The 25,272-nt window shown below is 45.3% G+C and overlaps 1 protein-coding gene across 1 annotated transcript; it reads right to left on the bottom strand.

The window, feature by feature from the left end:
- Positions 1-13,538: 13,538 nt before the first annotated feature.
- TMEM215 (transmembrane protein 215) lies at positions 13,539-14,324 on the bottom strand. Its single transcript, XM_066612608.1, has one exon. The coding sequence runs from the start codon at positions 14,322-14,324 to the stop codon at positions 13,539-13,541; it is 786 nt and encodes a 261-aa protein (XP_066468705.1).
- Between the last annotated feature and the right edge of the window lie 10,948 nt (positions 14,325-25,272).

Here is a 25,272-nt window from a genome sequence, read left to right as displayed (position 1 = left end):
TTGTTACTATTTCAATTGATTTGGTAGGTCATATAACTGGACTTACAGGAGGCATATAGAAGACCATTACAAAACACGTATTCTCAGTGCTTTTTTTGTGAAAAAAAGGTGCAGGAACTCACATCTTGTTAATCCTTTATTTATTTTATTTATTTATTTATTTATTGGAGAAATAAAATATTTTTTATGTGCTTCCCCCTAAAGATGAACTTACTTCTGAGTAGACATGCATAGGATTGGGCTGTCAATCTCCACATCCCCTTCCCCCTAGCTACTTTTTCTACACATGGGGAAAAATACTGTACAGGTGCACTTGTAGCATGTAGTATGTAGTGTGGCACTACTTCGAGGAGAGGAAGCAGTGAATGGTTTCTGAAAAATGGCTTACATGAGTTCCATGTAGTAAAATTACTCTAAGCAACTGTGGGAGTAAGAACAAAAAAGGAATTCTTACACGAGAGGGGTCCTTAGGTGCACATAGAAACAGCTATGTGTGCAGACAAGGGATTAAATATGGTTTAATTCAGGTATCAGAATACTCTGTGTCTTTGGGAAGGCGCTTGGCATGCAATTGTATGTTCTCTGCTGCCCTGAGCAGCTGCTGTGCATTGCTGGAGAGGAGCTGCAAAGGCTGGCTGGCAGAGGGCATGCTTGTGGGGGAAGGACGAGGAGGATATCTGGCAAGGCTGGACAGCATGTTGTACACATGTAGAATCCCTTTTCACATGCCCTTAGCATGTGAAAACAGGTGCAGATATATATCTCTGCCAGGATTAAGAGCCCAATCCTAGGTATGTCTACTCTGAAGTAAGTCTCATTCTAGTCAATGGAGCGTACTCCCAGGAAAGTGCCTAGGATTGCAGCCTAAGAGCCCAATTCTATGCATGTCTACTCAGAAGTCCCCTTTAGTGAATGGGGCTTACTGTGGATAGGATGGCAGCCTTAAAGTCCAATCCTGTGCCTCTGTTTTGCTCCCCCCCTCCTGGAATGCCTCCGAAGGGGAGGGGCCCCTGCAAAAAGGTGCTGGAACTCCGTCCCCCCCGCGTTCCATTAGAAAAAAAGCCCTGCATATTCTAATAGAAACCAACAAAAACAGCTAATCCCATAGATCAGTGGTTCCCTAACTTTTTGAATGGTGACTCCCTCGACCTACTGAACCATTGGCTGTAGCTTCCCATTAGGGCTACAATCCTATACATCGTATAGGGTGGTGGGTTTTATCGAGGATTCCACAGTTCCACTGGCTGGTTTCCATGACTCCCCAGGGAGCCACGTCTCACAGTTTGGGAACCACTACATAGATTGAAATGAAAAGTATTCCTCAGTGGGCTGGTCTAGTTCCAGTGGAATACTGTATGAACTTCATCTACAGAAGAATCGGTAATGTGTAGCATCCTTAAATAGGAAGCAGTGCCAAGGGAGGTGGAACACTGCCTTTGGTTGATTTTGATATGACCTCCCTGGTCCTAAGATATATAATTTGGCTTGTCAAGACACCTTTTTCTGGTGATCAGTGCCAGTGGCATGTTTCTGGGAGCCCTGGAGCAAAACCTTGCACTGGGTCCTCCATGGCAATCCCTTGTCTGCCTTCTTGTGGAGAAGCCAAGTTCCAGGTTGAACATGATGGTTCACAAGCATCTGGAATGTCCACCATTTAAGTGACCGACTAATTAAGACAAATGTAAATCAATGTGCGCGTTACTGAAATGGGAAGATTCCTCTCACTCTGAAAGTGTCAGAACTCACCATTTTTTACATGCCTTTGCCTACTCATGGCTATTTTTAATATTGTTTTACTTGTCTCCTCTTAAAGTACAGTAACAAACTAGAACCAAAAGAGCTTCAAAAATACACAGGTGCTCTTAACTTGCGGCATCTAAGTCATGAATCAGCTAAAACTTTGATTACGTGACCAGTTAAAATTTGCAGCCCTCAAAATAACCCATGTCTACCCAGCAACATCTAGTGAGGGAGACAAAATGTGGAACATAGCCTTTAAAACATGGAGACCAGAAGCAGCAAAATGGCACTTTTATCAAGAAACTTCTACTCACTCGTCTGCTCAAGGTCACTCCCTGGCAATGCTGACACTGTCTAAGAAATGGCTGACAGTGGAATCAAGGATGTTCTTTATCTCATTGTACTGAGAAACCTTGAGAACTGAAAGGCTTCTCCGAGCATCCGATATAGAGACTCTACTAGAATGGTAAACTACAGGGCTGTTTACATGTTATGTGTTGGTACCCAGGCACACATTTCCATGTGATTGCACCTGGATTCATGTTTACACATCAATAACCCATGTACACTATACAATCATTGTACCTGCACTGAATAGGACATGCGAGTAATTGTACCTGGTGCAGACTAATGCTCAAATCCTATCCCCCACCATTTACACAATGCAGCAGTGCCAATGGAGTGTGTGCTGTATCTTGTGGGGAAGGGGGGTTGGCCAGACACCCTGGGAGAGGTAAGTCTTTTTCACTGACCTCTCTATAGGCCACCTGACCATTAATGGATCTCCTTGGACCTACTTCATCTTTTTTGCTGGCATAAGTCTGAAGAGAGTCAGGGGACAGGTCTGGCCCAGGAAGGGGGCATAGGATTTTGGTATGTGCTGCTCCCACAGAGATCCTTCCCTTCCCACCCTCTGCCCGTACTTTGCCCATCCCTGCCACCACAGTACCTGCTCCAGTAGGTGTCTGGGATCTGCTGGCAGGCACACGAAGCCTCTGGCCATTTGCACCACTGCATCCAGAATGCATGACAGTTGCATGTTTTTAATGTCACTGCAACAAGACTTACAGCAGTGGATCACAAGATATGCTCCTGTAGGTCTGTGTAGAATTGGGCTCTTACAGTGATCATATTTGGGTGCACTACACAGATGTATTGAGGTACTATTTACCTTTTGAACAGCCTGTACGGACGCCAGATTGGTAAAGAGGAAAAGAAATTGATTAAAGACTAGGAAAATGGACCATGCCTTTGGATATGGATATCTAAAACCTTTATGGCTGTTAGATACACTTCAATGACGTTGCGTCCCTTTTGCCACATAAGAGTACATTACTGTTTTCCCAGAGAACCTCAGAAGCATTCTGCATCATTGTGGAAATGGAATTTAGGACAACGACAGTGTAATCTCCTTTCTGCAAGAATGTGCTGCTCCTTCTCACAAACATTGTCGTTCATAAAATAGTGGCCGCTTTTCACTGTCATTCATAAGTGCTTGTTAGGATGGATAATCTCTCATGTTACAGAACTGCTTATCAGCCAGAAGCACATGGATTCAATGTTGCTGTGGGATCTGATTCAAGGTCTATCACTAGCAATCTCTCACATTAATGTAAGAAAAAGTCTTGATGGATTTGACTAAGTTCATCTAGTCCAGCATTATCTTTCAAACAGTGTCCAGGCAGGTGTTTCTGAGAAGCCCAGAGTAGGACGTGAAGACTTGCCCCCATCACTGGGTATTCAGAAGATATTGCTCCTGTACTTGACTTTCCATTTAATTATCATGGCTATTATTAATGATAGACGTTTTCATGAACATGTTCATCTGAGGGAGCACACCTGGTTTCCAATAAGTTGTTGGTGGATTTCCTCAAATCTCACTGCATTATAGCCTTCTTCCAACTTTCCACAATCAATGATCACAAAATGTTCACCATCAGCCTTTGGTCCTAGGATTTGGGGCCAATTATTAGCCTAATTGTAGATTTGGGTCAAGCCAGTAGGGATGCTAGCTTTGAATGCCCAGACTTTGTTAGTTATGAGAGATACATGGGCCAGGACAGAAATTACTGCCCATCAGAATAGCCATGTTCCTTAATGACTTCCACTTAGGTGAATACTTAATATTTTGTAGCCCCTTCAAGCAGGTACAAAGTATTGCATACTGTATTTGAAGACACAATGGGTGTGAGAAGTCACCCCTCTCTCTCTCTCTCTCTCTCTCTCTCTCTCTCTCTCTCTCTCTCATAATGTGTTACATATTTGTGTGGTCTTCGTGAAGAACCTGATGGCCTTCTAACAAAGACATGCTTCACTTAAATTAAAAAAAAAATTCCTTGTAGACATTTAAAGACTATGTGACTCTAAAGTAGTCCCATCAACTAACAAACTTACTATGTCACAGGAAGAGGTTGGAGATTGTATTTTAACTACCTATAAGAAAACCAGCTAATTGTGGTAAGAATACTAATCCGTGTCTTTTTTGTTTGTTTAATGATAGTCATATTCTTTTAAGTGTGAGGTTTCTTTTCAACATAACTTCCTACTTTTCTTTCCAGAATTTTTTTCTTTCCAAATCTGTTTTAATATTACAATATGGCTTTCGGTGCAATCCAAGAATGTTTATTTGGAAGCCTCACTGTGTTTTATATTATTTGATAGTCCCAGGAAAGTATGCACAGGATAGCAGCCTTTATGGTTTTTATGTAAGTACTGCATTTTTGTTGGCTGTAACACACCTTGAGTACCAGCTGGTGGAGGAAATACAATATTATTCTTACGATTTGTTACTGCAGTGAAAATTAGTTTAATAGCTATTAGCATGCATGAAAGTTAGGCACTTTTAATGCTGCAATCCTATGCACACTTTCCTATGAGTTAACCCCATTTAACACAATAGGACATTTTTAAATAGACATGCATATTATGCTCTTAGTTTTATTGCTTTCAGTGGGTGAGTGTTCATATGCTGCTTGTGCTCTTCCACTGGGAAAAAAAAATGAGATTTTTAAATATTGTGCTCTGTTGTTGCTATTACAATTATTCTGTATACCTGTGCTTTTGAGACATTTTGTAATAGATGCATTTGGATCACGTTAGTGTTTCCTTCTATTGTGCAAACATTTTTCAATTGTTTTTAAAAATTTAGAACTGGAATTCATGATGATTTGGGGAAATAGTACATTGTACAGCTTTCCCTCCTGAATAAAAAAAAAATCTGTCTTTTTCTTGGTAATTTTAGTTGCTGAGCCTGAAAAATCTTAAACTTCATTTTGTATAATTTTATTTGCACCCCTGAAAGATCCCCCCTACTCTGCTCAATGTCTAATGCAGCATTTTTCAATCTGTGGGTCAGAACCTGGGTGTTGGGTGGATTCCAGAACCTGGAATCTTGGGTGGATTCCAAGCCAGTTTCAGATGGCTTGAGTACCATCTAGCTCAGCCATCATTAAAAACACAGAGCTGAAAATACAGGGTAGGATTGCAGCCTAGGATTGTTAAAAATTTTCCTGTTTGATGTCACTTCTAGTTATGACCACTTCTGGTGGGTCCCAACAGATTGTCATTCTAAAAAGTGGGTCCCAGTGCTAAAAGTTTGAGAACCACTGCTATACATGTTTATTTGCAAGTAAGTCCCACTGAGTTCTGAGAATTACTCCCTAGTAAATGTGTTTACGATTACATCCCTAGTGAGTTAATGGCAGAAGCAGAATTTGAATCAGGGAATTCCTATGTTGTAGTTTTCAGCTCAATCCTATGTATGTCTATTAAGAATTAAACCCCATTATAGGCAATGGGCTTTACTCCTAGAGTTAGGGCCCAATCCTGTGGGTGACTTCTGCTGATGGAATGCTTGTCATTCAATGCTAGTTCGGTCAGCAGAAGGCTTTCTTTGTCAGCGCTGCAGACACAGCGTGAACACATGCAACACAGCTGCCAGAATAGACAGCTGGCAACCATGCATGTGCACCCCCTGAGCACCCAGCCACCACTGGATGTATGTCGGTGGCAGAGGTGGTTGGGTGGGGAGTCCAGTTTGGTCATCTGCGGATAGTTCTAACTTTATTTTGAAGCCTGAGTCCTAGGCACAGCTGTATGGGGTGTGTGTGTGTGTTTTAAACATAAAACATATTTGTTAACCATATCTATTCCCTATCGGTGGCACAAAAATACTTTTGGATCTTATGAACAGCAAATAAAGGTAAGAGCAGCAACCACACAGGCTGTTCTGACTACACTATCTAAGATATAATGTTAGTGCTGAATTTTTCCCTGCCTTGTTGAGCCTTCTTTTCATGGGAATTTCTTCTAAATGTCTGTTTGATGCATAAAAGCAGTGAACTGAAAAATGGAAGGTGCCTCTGGGCAGTATCTGAATAAGGAAAAAAACATGTTTCAGTTTCCAAAAGACTATACTTCATTCTCTTCCCCAAATCATGATTAAAATGGATTGAGCTATTCCTCAGAGAGATTTTAGTCTTTTTATCAACATAAAAGTTGATAACTTGAAAAAACATTCAATCATCAAATGAAATTATGACATTATAATTAAATATGATATTTTTTTTTTGCCTTATGGAAACACTGCACATGTTTGATTTGAATGAAACTGCATTCCGAGGCACTGGTAGACAGGACTCTGTGATCTTTACCAAGAAACAGCAAATTCAGCTCTCAGAATAAACAATGCATCTCAAAAGAGATGGTGCAAACCTACCATCTTTGCATAATCCTGTCAGTTATAGTGCTATTAAAAAGTCAGCCTCTAAGGCTGCAATCCTATCCACACTTCCTGGGAATAAAGTTCCATTGGCTATAATGAGACTTATTTCTAAGTAGACATGCCTAGAATTGGCCTCTAAGTTTTCCTTTTAAAATGTATGTGAACCTTGAATGGGAAAGAACTGAGCCTCAATGTGCATATATTTTAAAAAGAATAGTGGGCTTTTTATAAGCATATGACCTTTGCATCTGTCATAGTGTGATGCATTTTGTCCCCTTGGTGTATTCATCCAAGTACCCACCATCCTGTTTAGATGCAGATACAGCAAAAGAACACTGAGAGGGAAGGCAGGCCACATGTGGAAAAAGAGCTTCGGAAAATGCAGTGAAAAGAACTCAGGGGGATCACTGATAAGCTCTGCTAAACATAAGAAAAGATCTGTTTTGCCAGCTTCTCTTCAGGTAGAGAACCTATGTCCACTTCAAGCTAATTAGCTCCCCTTTGTTCCCCAACAATGGCCCTGGTTCTGCACTGCTGGACCCACCCCCAGGGTAGCTCACCTGTTCAACCTGCAGAGGTTCTCCTTCCTTCCCTCTCCTGCCAGCAGTTTCTCCAGCCACCACAGTAACACCTTGGGCTTCAACAGGTCTTGGGCATGGTAGTCACACACCAGTCTCTGTTCCTGCAATCCTCAAAGTCCATTCACCCATCTGTCCATTAGTCAGTTAGTCCATTGATCAGTCAACAGGTCCAGTAGTCTATCAACCAGTCCATTAGTTCCTCAGTCCATTAATCCATCAGTTCCATTCTCTCTCATAGTACCCACACCCTTTTCCTTCCTGCAGGTGCTGCTTTTAACCCTGAGGGGCTTTTTGCCTCCAAGTGGCTTCAGCTGTGCAGCACACTCACTGCAGTCTAAGGCCCTGGTGTTAACCCCATGCTTGCCTGCCAGAGCAAGGGGCCACTGTTGACACCACACCTTATCTCCTTGAGGGATCTTGTGCATTTCCATTACAGTTGACAACAGAGGTCATATTGGGTTGCCTAATAATTTGAGGATGAAAATAAACTACATGAGAGATCTGTACTTGGATTTCCCAACATCCCACTCCAGCATCACTCTTTTCCCCTTTTGCTGTTCTCTTTCAAACATAATCAGACATGTCCTTTTTTTTAACACATATTGTTACATGGGGGGGGGCACATCCACATCATCTCTGTTTGAGCCTGGAATCTTGTTTAGACATCCCATAAAGTTTCTCATTTAAATTACCCTACCCCCCCCCAAAAAAAAACCCTGTTTACTGACAGATATACAGACAGTATACTTATACAGACAGGCAGATGCTAAAGGGAGACTCTAAGCCAGCCATTTTCAACCACTGTGCCATGGTACGCTGGTGTGCTGTGGGAGTTTGGTGGAGGGTCATTTATTAATAGGACCATTGGGATATAAGCCCTCCACCAACAGCAGGGTGTGCCTTGTCAGTTGTCCAAAAACTGATGGTGTGCCTTGTCAATTTTAGTACCTTGTCAGTGTGCCATGAGACGAAAAAGGTTGAAAATCACTGTTCTAAGCATTCAGTTCAGTATGCCTGTTTTATTTTTTGTATACAAACCCTGAATTTATCTATAAATATATCATTTGAATAATTAAAACTGAACAAACTGTAATCCAGAGCAATATGACATGCATTGATTGGAACAGCATGCATTTATTGGAACTTAAAATGGGAAACTTTCATGCTTCAAATTGGGAGTTTTTCCAGGTATGAAAAACTAGATATTATGTGATGGTTTAAAAAATCACACCAACACTGCCCTCTACCCAGGCTAGGAATCCATGTGCACACCAGCACACACAGATCTCTGGATCAGAGTGGCTGTGTTTTCACACACACTTCTGCATCAATGAGAGCTAGAAACCTGCTTAAGTTTTCTTCAAGAATCCCAGCTATCAAGAAATCAGAGGTAGGTTTTGTTTAAAGACATCAACAATGACAAATCAACTATTTGATCTCAATTTGAACAATGAGGCTTAACTTGACTCCACATAACAAGCTTTGGTCAAGTTGCAAGATTTTGAGATCCCTATCCAGATTTGGAAATGCTTTTTGAACTGTTATGACCTGGAGTAGGATCAAGGTGTTTTAAGGAATGGATTATGTTAATTCAGGGTAACCTGAATGGAGGACAGAGTGCCTATACTTTTAACCACTGAATAGAACAGGGAATTTTGGCAGGTGCAGCCTAGCATGGAAGGGTTTGAAAAGCTGCACCTGCCAAAATTCCCCCGCTTCTATACAATGGTTAAAGGTACAGGCACTCTGTCCTCAGTTGTATCTGATCACCCTGTGTTAATTGTTTGATAGGTGAAGTGGGAATTACTGTGATTTTTTATGGGGGGGGGATTAGTAACTGTAAAAACGATATCTGAGATTGTTCTATATTTTATTTTGTCAAATAAATCATACCAGATTCTGCAAGGAATTTTGCACACATACTTCTCCAGAAAATGCTATTTTCATAACAATAAATGAGACACATCAGAGGGGTTACTGAGATCATGTGTCCAATACTTTAAGGGCCCAATCCTATCCAACTTTCTAGCACTGGTGCAACCGAAATGCAGGCCTGAGGTAAGGGAACAAATGTTCCTATACCTTGAGAACGCCCCTGTGACTGCCTCCCCACCATAGGATGCAGCACATGCCCCACTGGCATGGTTACACCAGTCCTGGAAAATTGGATAGGATTGGGCCCTAAGACTTCTATCCTAAACATATCTACAAGGCAGTAAGTCCCTTTGGACAAAGCTGACTTGCTTGCAAGTAAGGATTACATTACAAAGCACTACAATCAATGTTATAATTACAATCTTTGTACTAGCTCTGGAGGAGATGCTCCCGTGCTTGCTATGTTCCTGCCTCCTATTAATTTCCAGCTGGTTTGCCCTCTTTTCTGTTTGTGGCACACTATACACACACACACACTATAATCTGGAGGCCGTGTTAACTTTTACTGGGAAAGAGGGAGTGCTGCTGCTGGTATATGGAAGAGCCATCTACCTACAGCCAAAGGTTGGCCTAGATTATTTTACAGTTGTTTCTAGTCCTGTGCACTGTTGATCAGGAGCTTACAAGGCTCTGCCTACTGTATACAGCTGTCCTCTATAAGCATGCAATGATGGGAGCTCCCCCCCCCCAAATGGCAAGACTATTTTATGCTTAGAAAAATCACACCCACGCTGAAAACCGTCATCTGTCCCTTTGATAATCGCCTTTGAAATAACTGTGTGTAACAATGTTTCCAAAAAGGAGGCGGCCCTGAAGGAGCCCGAGGACATCTATCTGCTAAAGAGCAAAGCATACATATGGCTGCGTGGCCAATTAGCCTTCTCAATGGCAAGTCTGAAGTCCATTTTTGTGAGATTCCCCTGCACTGGGGTGGATACTGGGCAGCTTAATTCACCTGTCTGAAGCAAATTAGGTTTGATAAAAATGCAAGCTAATATGAAGATGTGTATTAGCAATCAGTGGTGGGAACCCACGCTTGAAGAGATTATAGAAACCAAGAAATACAAAATGCTCTGAATTTATTGAATATATTGTTCGTTGCATTTTTCCCTTGGACAGCTTCCTGCATAGATTAAATATATAACATATATAAAATCTCAAATAGGCTGTTACATGTATATTGCACATATGATAGAGAAACAAGATATACATGGGTTATGCAGATTCATTCCCCGCAGTCTTCGAAGAACTTGCAAAGCAATGTTTTGTGCCATCACAAAATGCCTGTTTCTATTACTGTGACCAGGAATAGTAAACAGGGCATTGACACATCACCCATGTGGTGCCAAAATACCAATCAACAGGTTTTTGTTTTTTTTGCCTTTTGCTTTTAAAAAACTTGAAAATCTGGGTGCATGATGCAGTCAAAGTTCAGCACTTTTCAGCCCTACTGATTTCAACTGTGGAGATTTAACATTAAGCTGATGCTTATTAACCCAACTATATTGGCAGGAACTATAAATACGGTACTATCACTTTGGTTGCATTGTGCCAAAGTGTATTTTAGAATACTGTGGATTCTTGAAATTTCAGACCTAGTCTTTCAGGTTATACTTCCAGATTAATCTGTTCAGCATCTGCAGTTTTGAAAGATGTATAAATTACATTGTTACAAAGACTTGATTCATAGCCAGTTGAAACTCAAAGCATTTTACCTTTTTGTTGGAGAAGAATTGGTTTTACACCCATCTGCTCAGTTGCAGCACGGGTGTTGCAAAATTTTCTTTCAAAAATCATACAGGACCCAGGCCTATCTAGCTATGTATCAGGGACAAGAGGTGTGAGTGCAGAAGGCGAGGCAGTGATGCCCCACTGCCACCGCCATGGCTGGGATCACGCAAACACAACCTGTGCGCCCCAGCCAGTCAGAGTGAATGGGTTGTGTTTGCACAGTCACAGCTTCGGAAGTGGTGCTTTTCAAAGAACCCCAGCAGGGCATCACTACTTCACCTTCTGCCCTCACACCACGCATCATTGCTCAGCATCATGCTATCCCAGCAACCATCTAAATGTAAATGCCTCTGGAATCTCACAAGGAGGGTATGTTGGAAGAGGTGGCTTCCCCATTTTTTTCATTGTGTTGGGGTAGTCAGAGTATACAAGGAGGTTCCAGAGCTATTATAACTTGTTGCCATCATTTTGAAAAGTCATCTAAGCCAGTGGTTCTCACACTTTCTAGAGGCCCTACCAGAGGCTGCTGCCTGATTTATAAATGCCAAGGGGTATGTGGTTATGGTGGTGACTGGGCAGTAGTGCTCTGTCCCCAAGTCGCAGCTTGTTTAACCCTTGATGCACATAGCCTAATCTGCCTTCAGTTTTGCGAACCACCCAAAATTTAGTCACGACACAGTTTGAAAACCGCTGATTGAAGCTATTGGCCATGTAACATCATGTTGTAGTGATGCCACACCAAGCATCCTAGAGATGTGTACAGAATTTGAATGGGAAGTACCCTGTCAAGGCACAGTCACTGCTTTTTTGTTCAGGCATGCGATCTTCTCTCCTGGATTGATTTTAGGAGACATTGATTCTGTGGATTTAAAACAGAAGCAGAATGTGCATAGCACTGATTGGTTGGAAACTGGTTGCTACTAACCCTCTCTCCTCCCTGAGGCAATTTTTTTCCAATATTTTTAACACTAATTTGCCTTTTAAAACAAATAAGGTGGGAGGGTTGTATACATGAGTGCATGTATATTAATTGAATAAATGTACATGGGATGCTCAGAAAATAAAAAGGCAAACGGCCCACCTGAAGAATAAGGAAGAGGTACAAGGCAGATAACTGAACCTGTATTTGTTGTGCTGACCACTATCGGTAAAACAAGTTGAGAAGCCAGGGGAAGCCAGGCTCAAACAGCAGAAGGAACTCTGCAGTGGGACCAGCTGTACCTGCATGCCTACATGCACCTATAGCTGGTATAACATTTTACATTGTACTAAACATTCACTGAGTGTAAAATGTAATACCATATAAGGGTACCATTCTAGCGGGAGGAAATAAGGCATGGTCACTGACTAAGGGCCCAATCCTATCCAACTTCCCAGTGCCGGTACAGTGGCATTGCAGCCCCAAGGCAAGGGGACAAACATTCCCTTACCTTGTGAAGATCCTTCATAACTAGCCTCCCATCACAGGATGCAGTGCATATCCCACTGGCATGGCTACACTAGGGCTGGAAAGTTGGCTAGGATTTGGCTCTAATTTGGCTATCAGAGGTCTAACTAAGTAATGCTTTATTATATGCGCATTTTTAAAAAATCAATCTTTATCATACATTCAAAGTAATCACAGTGAATGCTGAAGCTAGATAATCATAATGCAATATTTGGAGTCAGGTTGCCCTATTAAAAATCCCAATGTTGGGGGTGGCATGTGACCATTGAAATCGCTATCTGACCCTTTTTTCCCCAGGGTACAGCTGTGCAATCAATTTTTCAGGATGTCAGAAAATATTGCTCCCCCCAGCCTATTTGTTTTGAAGTAAAAAATCGGATGTAAGTTCACAAATGGTCCGGACTTGTGACAACTTACATTGTACTCCAGATCAATTTTGTCAGGGATCCTATCTGAAAAGGGCAACCATTTGTCTCCCTGATTGCATGGTCAGCATGACAGAATGATGACATAAATAAACTGTATGAAAGATGCTACACAGGAAAAAGAAGATCATGGCTGTAAACCCAAGATGCGTCCAAGAGTTTTTAAGTCAATGGCTTCCTTAAGAAAAGGCAAATCACATCTGCACCAGTGTACTTCTTTAGAACCCTCCTGCAAGGGGAATAGTTGTAATTTTATTTTGCTGCCTCCCTGCCCACTATTCTCTAGGCTGTTCCAATGTTTTTCCCATTCTTGACCCCTGAACATGCATGCCCTTATTTGGGCTGCCTGAATTCTCCTGCCTGATCATTAAGATGATCAAAATGAAGAAGCTCTTTTCTCACTCCCCTCACCTTTAAGCATTTAGTCTTTTAGCATTTAGCTTTAGCCTTTAAGCATTTAGCCCTCACCTTTAAGCTTTAAGCATCTTAAAAGAAAACATCCCGCTAACTTGAAATAAGCAGACCTTCTGAAGTCAGAGAGGTTGAATCCAGAAGGTCTCTGGTTTCAGGGAAAGCTTCAGATACTGGACTTTTGTCTTGCTTGCAGCTGGCTGATGCCTTAACTTCCCCTATCCCTTGCAGCATTTTATAACAAAACATCTCTACAAATCACGGTAGGGGAAAAAAAATAAGACTGATTCTCTTTAAACATGCTTAGTATTACTTTTAAAGGGGGGCATTATATTTCAATATTTCAGGCACAAAAGGTTTGAGTATCAGTCACATACCAGGTTGTAAAAGTTTTAACAGAGAAGAGGATTGTCCCATGCAGTGAAAAACCAGCCAGTACTGGTTGGTTGGTTTTTAAATAGCTGGAATAAGTCGGAGAGCTTCTTCTTGTCAGAAATACATGAGCCAATGAAAAAAAGAAAAGAGACCCATGCATGGAGGCGCATTCACACGATTGTCTCATCCTGATCTGAGCTGATGTCTTCGATGGGGTTGATGTAGCAGCAGTACCTGTCATAGGGGCTGTTCTCCTTGTAGGAGCAGACAATAATGCTGTCCCTGGGGGCCACGAACATGTTGTCCTCTGTGTCCGGGATGGTGGTGGGTGCCCACTCCAAGAGGGGTGACTCTGGCTCCTGCTGCTGCTGTTTCTCCGATAAGGCACGGTAAGGGGTGGCATCGGCCACAAATACATTCCCTGGCATCTCTGGGTAGCAGTTCTCCAGGTAGCGCAGCATCTCTTGCTGATCTACTTTGGGAACCAGGCTGGGGCACTCCCCAGAGGAGGTGGCGGTGCTGATGGTGGGGCAGTGGGCAAGAGCAGTGCCTGCCCTTCCTCCACCTCCTCCTGCCCCCTCAGGGCTGAGCCCCCTGTCGTTGGTAGCATAGGCCTCCTTGGCCAGCTGGTCGCAGCTGCCCGGGCCTGACTCCAGGTCCGAGGGGGTCCTCAGCAGCTCCAGGGCATCCTTCTCCTTGGGCTTCTGGCGGCAGCAGCAGCCGCCAGGTGGGCAGCAGCGGTTCTCCGGCCACTTGGTGCAGCCGTCGGTCTTTCGGGTGAGAGCGATGGCCGCGATGCCCGGCAGGCAGATGGCAGGGCCGATGGCCAGCAGGGGGATGTCCCCCAGGGTCTCGCCCTTGATCCCGGACACGGTGAACATGAAGCCGAAGACCAGGAAGACGCTGACCAGGGCCACCACGAAGCCCGTCCGGGGGTTGATGTCGTCGGGTCGCATGGCTCTCCCTACCAGGTCATGGGAGCCCTTTGCAAGCCGAGGGGGAGGGATCCAGCGGTCCCGGCCCCGGAGCCCCTGGAAGGGTGCAGAGCGCAACCCAGCAAAGCCGAGCCCCGACGGCTGTGGCTGCAGCGGGGCGTCTCAGCTCATCCCCCTCACCAGCCTTGGCGGGGCCCCTGCATGGCTACAGGGCTCTGCAAGGCGCGGTCGCGGAGGCAGCAGCAGCCAGCCTTGCAAAAGGGCTGCCCTGCGCTCCTCGCCAGCTTCCACGTGGAGTCCCGGGGGCACCTCTGCTCTGCCGATCCGGGCCAGCCCCACCGAGCAGGGAGAGGCATGAAGCGCGCCGGGACTGGGGGTCTCCGATCAAAGCCCCTCCAGCCCCAGCGGCCAGCCAGGGCGGGAGGGAGCCGCCGGCCACCCACTTGCACCCAAGGGGGACGGACGGGCGCCTCAGGGGGGCGAGTCTCTTCTCTCTTCAGGCTACAATCCCGTCCACGCTTTCCTGGGGGTGAGCCCGATTGACTATAGTGGGACTTACTTCCGAGTAGACAAGCCTAGGATTGGGCTCTCAGGCTGCAATTCTGTCCACACTTTCTTGGGAGGAAGTCCCTTTGACTATAATGGCGCTGACTTCGAAGCAGACGTGCCTAGGATTGTGCTCAGGCTGCAATTCTAGCCATACTGTCCTGGGAGTAAGCCCCATTGACTATAACGGGGCTTACTTCTGAGTAGACACGCATAGAGCGGGCTCCGGGGCTGCAATCCTATTCACTCTTTCCTGGGAGTAAGCCCCATTCTCGAGATGGGACTGCCTTCTGGGTAGACCCGCACCGGATCGGGCTCCCAGTCTCCCTCGGATACGTTGCAAGGCGGCGTCTGCCGCTCAAGGCTGCCACACTTTCCTGGGAGTCAGCGCCACTGACTAGAATGGGACTCACTTCCGAGTAGGCGCGGCGAGGATTGGGTTCCGAGGCGCCTCCAGTTTCCCGCGCGGGAGGTCAGCGGAAGGGCGCGCAACCCTCAGCCGGGCAGCTGCAGTCCTGGGCGCGAGCCCCCTTGAAGACCAGGGGAGTTGCTGCAGAGCAGAGCAGAGCAGAGCAGCCTGGAAGGAAGAACCCCGCGGGAGACGCCGTCGTGGGGATTCCCTCCTCGCGGGCGCCACTCTCCGCTACTGCGCACCTCGCCTGGCCTGGGAAGAAGACAAAGGCGGCCACCCCGCTCTCCACCCCAATCCGGCGACGCCAGGAGGGAGCGTCGTCTCGTGGAGCTGCCCAGACCCGCGATGGCTCGTACCAGCCGCCGGGGGGGGGGGAGGCGCGCAGCACTGGGCTTGCCTTCCACAGTGGCTCCGGCGCCTGCTCTCCCCACGCCCCTTCGGCACCTGCAGCGAGGCGCCTTCCCCCCGCGGACCTGAAGGCATTTGCTCCCAAGCAGCCACAGCCGCCGCGCGCACAGCTTTGGGCGCCAGCCGTCTAGGAGCGCAGCATTCGCACTCAAGGCCGCCGGCGTCCTCGGGGCCTCTGGACCTCCCGGCCTCGCAGTGCGCGCGTCCCAAAGCAAGAAGGGCAGGCACTGGCGGGTGATTTGAAGGGATGCAAAGAGCGTGGAAGGAGCCCGTCCCGCACCCCCGGATCAGGCCCAGGGAAGGTGCATCCTGTCCGGAACTCTCTTCCCCGCAGCAGGCAGCTCACCAGAAAGGCGCCAAGGGGAACAGCTCTGCCCCTTTGCGGGGCTTATGCCCCAGAAACTGGGTTTCAAAGATATACTGCCTCTGTACATGGAGGTTCCATTTCGTTATCCTGGCCTATAAGAAGCTGATCCAGGAATTTGTCCAGTCCCTGAAAGGAACCCTGACTGCATCTTCTGAAAGCAGGTTGCATAAAAAAGTGCTCCGCGAGAGAGTGGCCCACTTGCCTAGTGGCACTGGAGCATGTGAAAGAAGAGGACTCGTGCAGGGTTAGTGAGTGAAGGGGTCTTGGCCACTCGGCTTGACTCCATTGCTGAACTTGTAAAGAAGCAATCTTTGTTGTTATAAAAGCGTAGAAATGATTGCATGAGCTTGCTAAACAGCCCCTACACCAGTGGTTCCCAAACTTTTTATCACCAGGACCCACTTTTAAAAATGACATTCTGCTGGGACCTACCTAGGTTTACCAGGTTTTAAAAGAAGGAGATCTAGAAAGAAATATAATTTATATATTTTTTGTTTATGAATCATAATAACCAGAAAAAGACCCTCAAGCATTTACCTCCCTGTATTTATACGTGCTTGCAAACTGCAGGAGCTGAGTTCTTTTCAGGGTAATATCTTTAGGACTTGAGGCAATTAGTTATCTGATATTTACATCACCCTTTGGCAACCCACCAAAAATCAGGTAGTGACACACCAGTGGGTCCTGATCCACAGTTTGGGAACCACTGCTCTACACTCTCATGCTAATCTACAACTGGAGGGTAGTACAGGCTTTGAGGTTGGGCTTCTGGCTGCCTCAGTCCTGGGTCAACAATTTCCAGCTAACTGTTCTTTGGAGGAACTTTTTAACCCCTTTTCTCCAGCTCTTTCTGTCTTGCTTCTTGCATCACCCCCTCCTCATCACCACTATCAACCTGCCAATCCAGAACTATCTCTTCTTCCTTCCCAAGCACAGTTGGGGGTGACCTTTTGACTTGCACACCTTCCCCAGATGCCTCTTATCATCCTTATCCTTGCTTGTCCCTGGAGATATGTTTGACTATGTTTAGCGCATAATTGGTGTCTATGGGATGCTTGGACAACTTTCCTGGAGCTTGAGGGCAACCTGCATAATTGGAACTCAAGTTTGCTTGAAGCTGGAGAATGTTGAGTTGTTTTCAGATTCAGTAGCACTCTAGCTCCTTCAACCATTTTCACTTGTTTAGCCACACATGAGTACCCCACAATATCCATCTAAAATTTACTCTCAAAATTACAGCCTAACATGACTGGTGACATTTCCCCTCTTGATGCCCTGTCAGTTTGAACAGGGTGTCACATTAAAAATTGTACCCATCTGGTAGGCATGAACCCTTATGGTTCTGTGTCTGGAGGTCAGGTGAGGGCCCAGACTGGTCTGTATGCACAGATGGATTTGGAAGACAGGTAAACTGTGCAGAGGCATCTGTGCGCTTCTGTAGCCTGGTGTCTCTGACCACATGGTTGAGTGCATCCTCTTTGCATCCACAGCGTTGCCTGTACCACTTGTGGGGTGGGAAGATGTTGCTTCTGGTAAAGTGGTGGATTCACTGGAAGTCAAACTTTGTTGTAAGTTATTTGTATCAAGTGGCTTCTGCTAGTTTGCGTCTAAAAACTCAAAGGTGGAGCTTGGATGGCATGGCCACATAAGAGCCATTTCACAAAAATAACTTCCCACACATAACAACAAGCACTCATAAGGTTTGCCATCTCCACAGAACTGACACCACTAATGTAATACGACAGGAACCTGAGTGTGCCTTCACTTGTGGCACAGCTTCTGACTTAGATCTGTCTTAGCACAATGTAAAACTTTGCTCGATGCAAACCCAAACATTAACTTTATCTGCCTCCTGGCTAAAACTTCCCTACTGCTTGCCCGGTCTGATTGTTGGCTCCACAATGTCTTTCATGCCGCAAAAAAAATAAGCAAGCACACCCCGTCACAGACAGATTCAAGTCTGCATGCGTGGGAACTGGGTGCCAAGTCAGTGGCTTCACGTTTGAGTCAGTGTCAGAGTCATTGACTCAGGTGACTAGAGTCTCCACAAGTCAGCGGAAAAACGATGATTTTCATGACTAGAACTGCTGATCCCATCCCTGCTGATTACAGCCATCCTGAAGGAAACTGAAAGTAGTACAGCCACGGAAATGATTGGGGGGGGGGCACTTCCCTTATGATGGTACAGCATTTGGGGCTTTAAGAAGGTACCTGAGGGCCCAATCCTATCCAATTTTCCAGCACCAATGCAGCCACAATACAGCCCCAAGGTAAGGGAACAAATGTTCCTTTACCTTGAGGAGGCCTGTGTGACTGCTATCCCAGCACAGAATGCAGCACATGCCCTGTTGGCACAGCTGCACCAACACTGGAAAGTTGGATAGGATTGGGCCTTGAGAGAGGACATGATTGAGAAATATAAAGTTATGCATGGTTTGGATAGAGAGAAATTCTTTTCCTGCTCACACAACACCAGAACTAGGGGACACCCACAAAAATTGAGTGTTGGGAGAGTTAGAACAGACCAAAGACATTTCTTTATCCAGAGTGCAATTAGAGTCTGTGGAACTCCTTGCCACAGTATGTGATGAGGGTGTCTGGCCTAGATGCCTTTAGAAGGGGATTAGACAGATTTATGGAGGAAAAGTCTGTCACAGGTTACAAGCCATGATGGTTTTAGAAGTAAGCTACCTCAAATTGCCAGATGCAAGAGAGTGGCAATAGGATGGAGGTATCTTGTGTGCTCCCTGAGGCATTGTGAGATACAGGAAGTTGAACCAGGTAGGCCTTCGGTCTGATCCATCAGGGCTCCCCTTGTGTTCTTATACACTGGGACTTGGCATTGTCTTGCACCCTAAATGTGAGAAAAGTGGGGAGCAAAGCAATAGACCGGGAATAAACAACCATTTAGCTGCAGTGGACATATGGGGTGGCATATGTGTTTACCTTCTCTCCCCACCTCCACACTGTGCCTGAGATTTGCTGGCTTACACCCTTTTCACAAACATTTCTCCCAAGGCAGTTCACTGAGAAATCAGGAGAAGGCAAGAAGCTGATGTGATGGTTACTACGATTGTCTTAAAGTGACGCTCCTTATTCCAGGGTATCCCTGCACCATGGAGCACAATGAAACTCCCTTATCTCAAATGGCAGCAGTTCTCCAGGACTCTCTGGAGCAAAAGCAATTTGTTTCACCGCCTTCCCCCCCCCTTTTTTTAATGTGATCTGGCAACCCTTGACGTAGCACATCGAGACTGGTTCAGAACACAAGTGGAATGTGTATGTCTGTGGTTGATACACAAGTCTTTTTAAACAGGGTAGTTATACTACTGAAGTTACCAGGAACTGCCTTTTATTTTCAGCATAATGCCTGGTCTTTTGAATGCTCTGATAAGTGTTTTGCTGGATGCTGCGATTTGCTGACCTGGCTCATGCATGAACCTGACTTAGAGCTGTCACATGGACAGAAGTCTCCGCAGTTATGACAACTGCTACAGCCACTGATCAGATCTGTCTTTTAGCCCCCCTCCCCACTGATCTGCTTGTTTGCTTTCCCTCTGTCAGTGCAGACTGGGCTAGTCTCAGGGAATGATACATTGCAGCCAGAGACTCTTGGCTATCATGCCAATAACCTGCCTCTGGAGTTCTTGGCTTCTTTCACCCCCGCTCTAAATAACCTTAAATTCGTCAACAATATATTGAGAGCAAAGGCCATGAAGCTTAGAACAGCAGGTGGAATCCGCGCGCGTCTCATTGCCTTGTTAATGCATTTCTCTTGTGCCTTTTGGAATAAGGTGATATGTCCTTTGTTCCCTGGAGAACATACATTACTTCCCTGCTTGCAGCTGTGCGGGGGAAAATAGTAATGTGAATTCCAAGAAGTGTGAGCTTATATTATAGTCTTTTGACCACCTTTGTGCTTCTTGGAAAATGATATATTGCAGGGTATTGTGGTGAGATTTGATAGCTGTTCAAAAGGTCCTGTAAAATAATAACCCAAAGGGCTGTTTTTAAATGGTTACATTTAATTTGCATATTGCGTAGGCATCAAATGCCTTTTATAGCCACATTGTTCCAAGTGGATGTCCATTGGCTAATAGCTATTTTTTTTTCAGTCCCCAGCAAAGGAAAAAAAAATCCCATTTCTGGATTTTGTTCACAGACTGACAGAGTTCATTGTGTTAATGCTGTCTTCTCAGCACAGGTGACTTACAGCACAATACTATGCATGTTTACTCAGAAGTAAGTTCCATTGTGTTCAGTGCGGCTTACTCCAGGAAAGTGTGGATAGGATTGCAGCCTTAAGCCCCTATTTAGTCGTCATCAGTGTTGTACCCAGGGACATTGTCCACAGACCTGTGCATTGAAGCCTTGCCCTTGTGCTGATGAATGTGTTGAAGCTATGCCCACTCCTGCCCTTCCCAAGATCAGCATGTGAGGATTTCTCCCATGATTGCCACTTTCGGATGTTGCAGGGCGAGTATAGGGAGAAACTCTTAAGAACATAAGAAGAGCCCCACTGGATCAGGCCATAGGCCCATCTAGTCCAGCTTCCTGTATCTCACAGCAGCCCAGCTTTCCTCACTGCAGACAAATGCTGATGGTAGGGAGGGCAGGGGATAAGACTTCAATGCATATTTTGGCTCAGGAGCAGGACTTTGCTGTGTGCATACATGGGCACAACATTCATGTACGTTTGAGGGTGAAGATAGGTGTTCATTCTAAGGATAGACAGAAGGTTGTTTGGACACACTTTATCTGCCTGGAAAACAACTGGGTCAGGGCAGGCATTACCGACATTATGTTATACCTGTTTTAGGATGGGCTTAAAACAGGTAGTGATTTGCAAGTGTCCTTTTTTCTCAAAAAGCAGCCATGGTGGTGGTGTTGATCCAGACATGGCACATAGAGAGGCAGTGTCAGCACATTCCCCCTGCTCAGTTTTCCCACAAGAAACACCCCCAAAACAACTTTTTGCTCCCAAAGGGACCATTTACTGCAATTGACTGCTGGGGGGGGATTATTGATAGGGAAAGTGTGTGTGGGGAGGAGGGAAGTGTTTAAACCCTCTCCCTTCTGTGCCCCTAAATTGGATCCACCCCCTCTACCAATAGTAGTTGGTCTTTTTGACAAAAATGAGACACTTCTCTACTTCTACAACATGTTATGTGAGCTTGGGATTGGATGTTGTGAGTTAGCATGTCACTTGAGAAAGTTTCTGAGGTAGTGCTTTGCCAGTTTGCCTGGAAGGGGCAAAAGAGGGTTAACAAATGGTCATGGGCCAAGAAGCTTCTTGAATGGTGGCATCCTCCCTGAGGACCTTCCAGTACATTTGCCTGAGAGGTGAAGCGAAGGTAGCAGGTGATTCCTCTGCTGCTTTCTCTTTGAGCATGTGAGAAAGATAAAAACAGCACGAGCTGGAGAGTCTGAAGGAGGCAGAGTGAGAATTAGGATTTCATCTGGGACTACTGGGAGAGACTGCAGTGAGAAGTCAGCAACTAGCAGCAGCAGGCGCACTTGGAAGGCACATGGAGCTGATGCTGCTTGCAGGAGTGTGTGCTCCTTCCAATGCTCAAACCTGCATTTTTGTACAGAAAGCAAATATTACAGAGACACCAGAAGCCTCTAGTGCAGTGTTTCTCACACATTTGGCACCAGGACCCACCGGAACAGAATGAGAATCTGTTGGGACCCACCAGAAGTGACATCATCAAGCAGGAAAATTTTTAACTATCCTAGGCTGCAGTCCTACCCACACTTACCCAGGCTGCAATCCTACCCACACTTACCTTTACTATCATTGTTAAAAGAGTACACATAGTAGTTTGTTAAAAGTACAGGTCTATAACATTTCCCCCAATGCAGTCACATATCATGGTAGCATCAAGTCTAATATATTAAAAATAAAATATTGAAATGAATGGGGACCCACCTGAAATTGTCTCGTGACCCACCTAGTGGGTCCCAATCCACAGTTTGAGAAACAGTGCTCTAGTGATCACTCTTCTAAAAGGAAGCAGAGCTGCAGCTCTTGAAAAGTCTTGCTGCTCAGAGAAGTGACGCATGAACACAGAGCAGTATATGAGGCTGTTCTACTCTCTCAGCATGATCCTATCCATTGCTAGTGTTGGCACAACAACTGCCGCACTGTTGCAAATGTGCCATAAAGCACTTTTGTGACGACTCATGAGCAAGCAGTGCTGGTGGGAAGACCTGTGCCATCCTGCTGGTGCTGCACCCAGATCCCCAGCAGCCAGTGCAAAATGGTTCCCTCAGACAAGCCCCAGGGCAGGGGGGATTTGGTCTTGTTTAACAGCAACCATCCTTAAACAGTGTAGAAGTCTGCTACTCCCAAGAAAACAGTAAAAAAATAAGAAAAGTTAAAACATTCTAATGGAGTAAACATGCTTTTTGCATGATGTCTTAGTGATTCTTTAGTCAATTGCAGCTGCAGGCTTGACCTGGGAATGTGGAATGCAAGGAGAGAGTCTTAACCCTTTTCTCCTACTACCATCCAGATTTAGATCATTCCATTCCCAAAAGCTGTCCCTAGAAGGATGCAGGCAGGGTGTTGGCCTAAGGCAACTTGAGCAGTGCAGCCCCCCCCCCCTTTATGGCCATATATTGGTCATGAAAGTGCAGGTCCCAGGGTGGCCACCCCAGTTGCCCAACCTAAAGAGCAGCACTGAAAGTTGGGTGGGTGGGTGGGAGGTGCAGCAGCAGATTGCTGCTGATGAAAGCAATATAAAACCCACCAGGGCCGGCGACGCATGAAATGTCACACAGTTTGGCTCTTAGTCGTTGCCACTTAGACAATAATTCTAAACACACATTTCACTGATCTGGGAAAGATGAAGCCCACTGTAATATACACGCAGAATGGTGAGGAACGGCCTCAAAATAATCAAGGTAATTTATCTCTAAAATATTAACGGTTCCAGATCCTTACTTTTAATTTATTTTGTAGCATGAACCAAGAAGGGGAATTTGCAACCACAAATGACCTAATTCCTCTTCCCTCCCATCTCAGGTTTAGCATTTAGATTTTAATAGAGTTGCCTTTAGAGTGCCTTTAGCCTGAGGGTTACTTCACACATTATGATTTTCTTACCCTGAACCTACTCTGTGCTGTAAAATAATGATCTCCTTGGCCCTAACCTGTGGCGCCAAATTGGAGGATCCCTGGAGTTTTTTGACGCCAGGGATCAAATGCGGCTTGTGGGAACGGCAGCCATTTGAATAGGTGGCATGAGCATTTGAGTCTGACTGTGGGCCATTTCGCATTGCACGTTCCTGATTATTTCCATGGTGACCATCATGATATCACAAAGATTTATAAAATTTAGTAGGCATGCAAATCATGACAGATGTGTCATAATCTCTGGTGAATGGCATCAAAACTGGGAAAGTACTCTTAGGGGTGATAAAGACCATGCCCCCTTCGCACCCAGAGTTTTGATCCTTGTTTTTGTCTTTCTCTTAGATTGGTTTATTAATGTTTTCTTCAGCACTTTTTGTGACATAAATTCTTATCACATTCATCCTGATGAACTAGGCTCATTTGTGGTAACTAGACATCAGCAAATACAGCGTTCCTAGCTTTGTGTTTGTCTCTGACATGCAAAATGGTGGAGGGTGGGGCATATATTTTTAGGCCGGAAGCAGTGCATGGGAGTGCTTAATCCAGTACTTTTCACCCTTTCTCATCTCAAGACACACTGACTAGGTGCTAAAATTTTCAAGGCACATCATCCGTTTTTTGACAACTGACAAGGCACGCCATGCTGCCAACAGGAGGCTCACATCTCCCAGTGGCCCTACTAATATATGACCCTCCCCCACACTTCCACGGCACAACTGCAGACCATTCTGGCACACAAATGTGCCATGGTGCAGTGGTTGAAAATCGCTGGCTTAACCCCACTCGCCTCTTTTTATCTATTGCCTACTGCTTTTCTCCCACTTGGATTTACAGTAGGAGAAGCCCATTGATTAGGTGAGGTGGTGTGGGTTGCATCAGTGTCAGATTGCAGGGGGAGTGAGAGAACAGCAGATAACATCCTAGAAGATCTGAAATATTCAAAATGTGGTTTACTAATTTGTGGTCTGTCTTGTCCAGATCACATGGGTTGGCTTAATATAATCAAGGACACAGCTACATTGTTTCAGTGGGGACTTGTTTTATAACATGGCGTACCTGGGGAGAGGGTCTGCAGGTGCAAATGCTCCCAGATGGCATGAAATGCGGGGGGGGGGGTGCCTCCTAGCTGTACTGCCCTGTGCCTGCTGATTCCCCATCCAGAGGTGTTCTGAGGGCCGGAGAGGCCATACACGGCCTCCCCACCTCTAAGAATGCCTTCTGAGGGCCTTAAAATGTCACTTCCAGTTTTTCAGGGGAAACCAGGAGTGACATTTTAAGGCCCTCAGAACGCCTTCTAAGGGCCTTAAAGTATCACTTCTGGAAAAACCGGAAGTGATGTTTTAAGGTGAGGGGCGGCGCGTCTAGGCTTGCCCCAGTGTGGCGTAGTGGCCAGGATCACCACTGTTTTGCTTAAAAAAATACGCGTAAGATTGCATTTTGTTCTTAGATTGCAAAAAAGCAGCACTTAGGGAGGCCATGGAACTTTGAGGTACTTTCCTGCAGCCAGCTCAAATCTGAGTTTGGATGGGGCTGTGAACTGATCCATGAATGATTTTCACTGCATCAACATGGAAACGTGAAAACCCAATGTGGATTGGAGAAAATTAAAAAAAAAAAATCAGGACATTTCAGTGGCTGCTAATGTGTCCCATGATATTGCCCCAGCATGTTCACAGTTTTCTTATTCTTATCTGACTGGTTTCTCTGAAGTGTTTCAGATAATTATATTTGCATTTTTTTTTTGTCAACTCCAAATGCTCTGGTCTCTCAAATGTGCCTGGGCCATGTCTGAGCAAATAGTTAGGGTGCAATTAAACCCTACAGTGGCACAACCCCTCCCTCTGGTTGAGCTGAATCCCTGTAAAGCAGGTGGGGGGGGCAATTTAAAGTATAGCATGAATGGAAAGGAACAGGAACTGAATCATTAGTCCAGGAGTTCTTTTCGCCCCAAACTCCCTACTCTCTAGTCCAGTGGTTCCCAAACTTTTTTGACCAGGACCCACTTTTTAAAACAATTGTCAGGAGCAACCTAGTTTTACAAGGCTTAGAAAAAAGTTTCACTTTACCAGTCACTCAAGCCTCTGTTTTTATCCTA

This window comes from Tiliqua scincoides, chromosome 2, assembly GCF_035046505.1.
Source record: "Tiliqua scincoides isolate rTilSci1 chromosome 2, rTilSci1.hap2, whole genome shotgun sequence".
Classification (NCBI taxonomy): Eukaryota; Metazoa; Chordata; class Lepidosauria; order Squamata; family Scincidae; genus Tiliqua; species Tiliqua scincoides.
The sequence above is the reverse complement of the archived record's forward strand: the minus strand, read 5'-3'. Positions and strand labels throughout refer to the sequence as shown.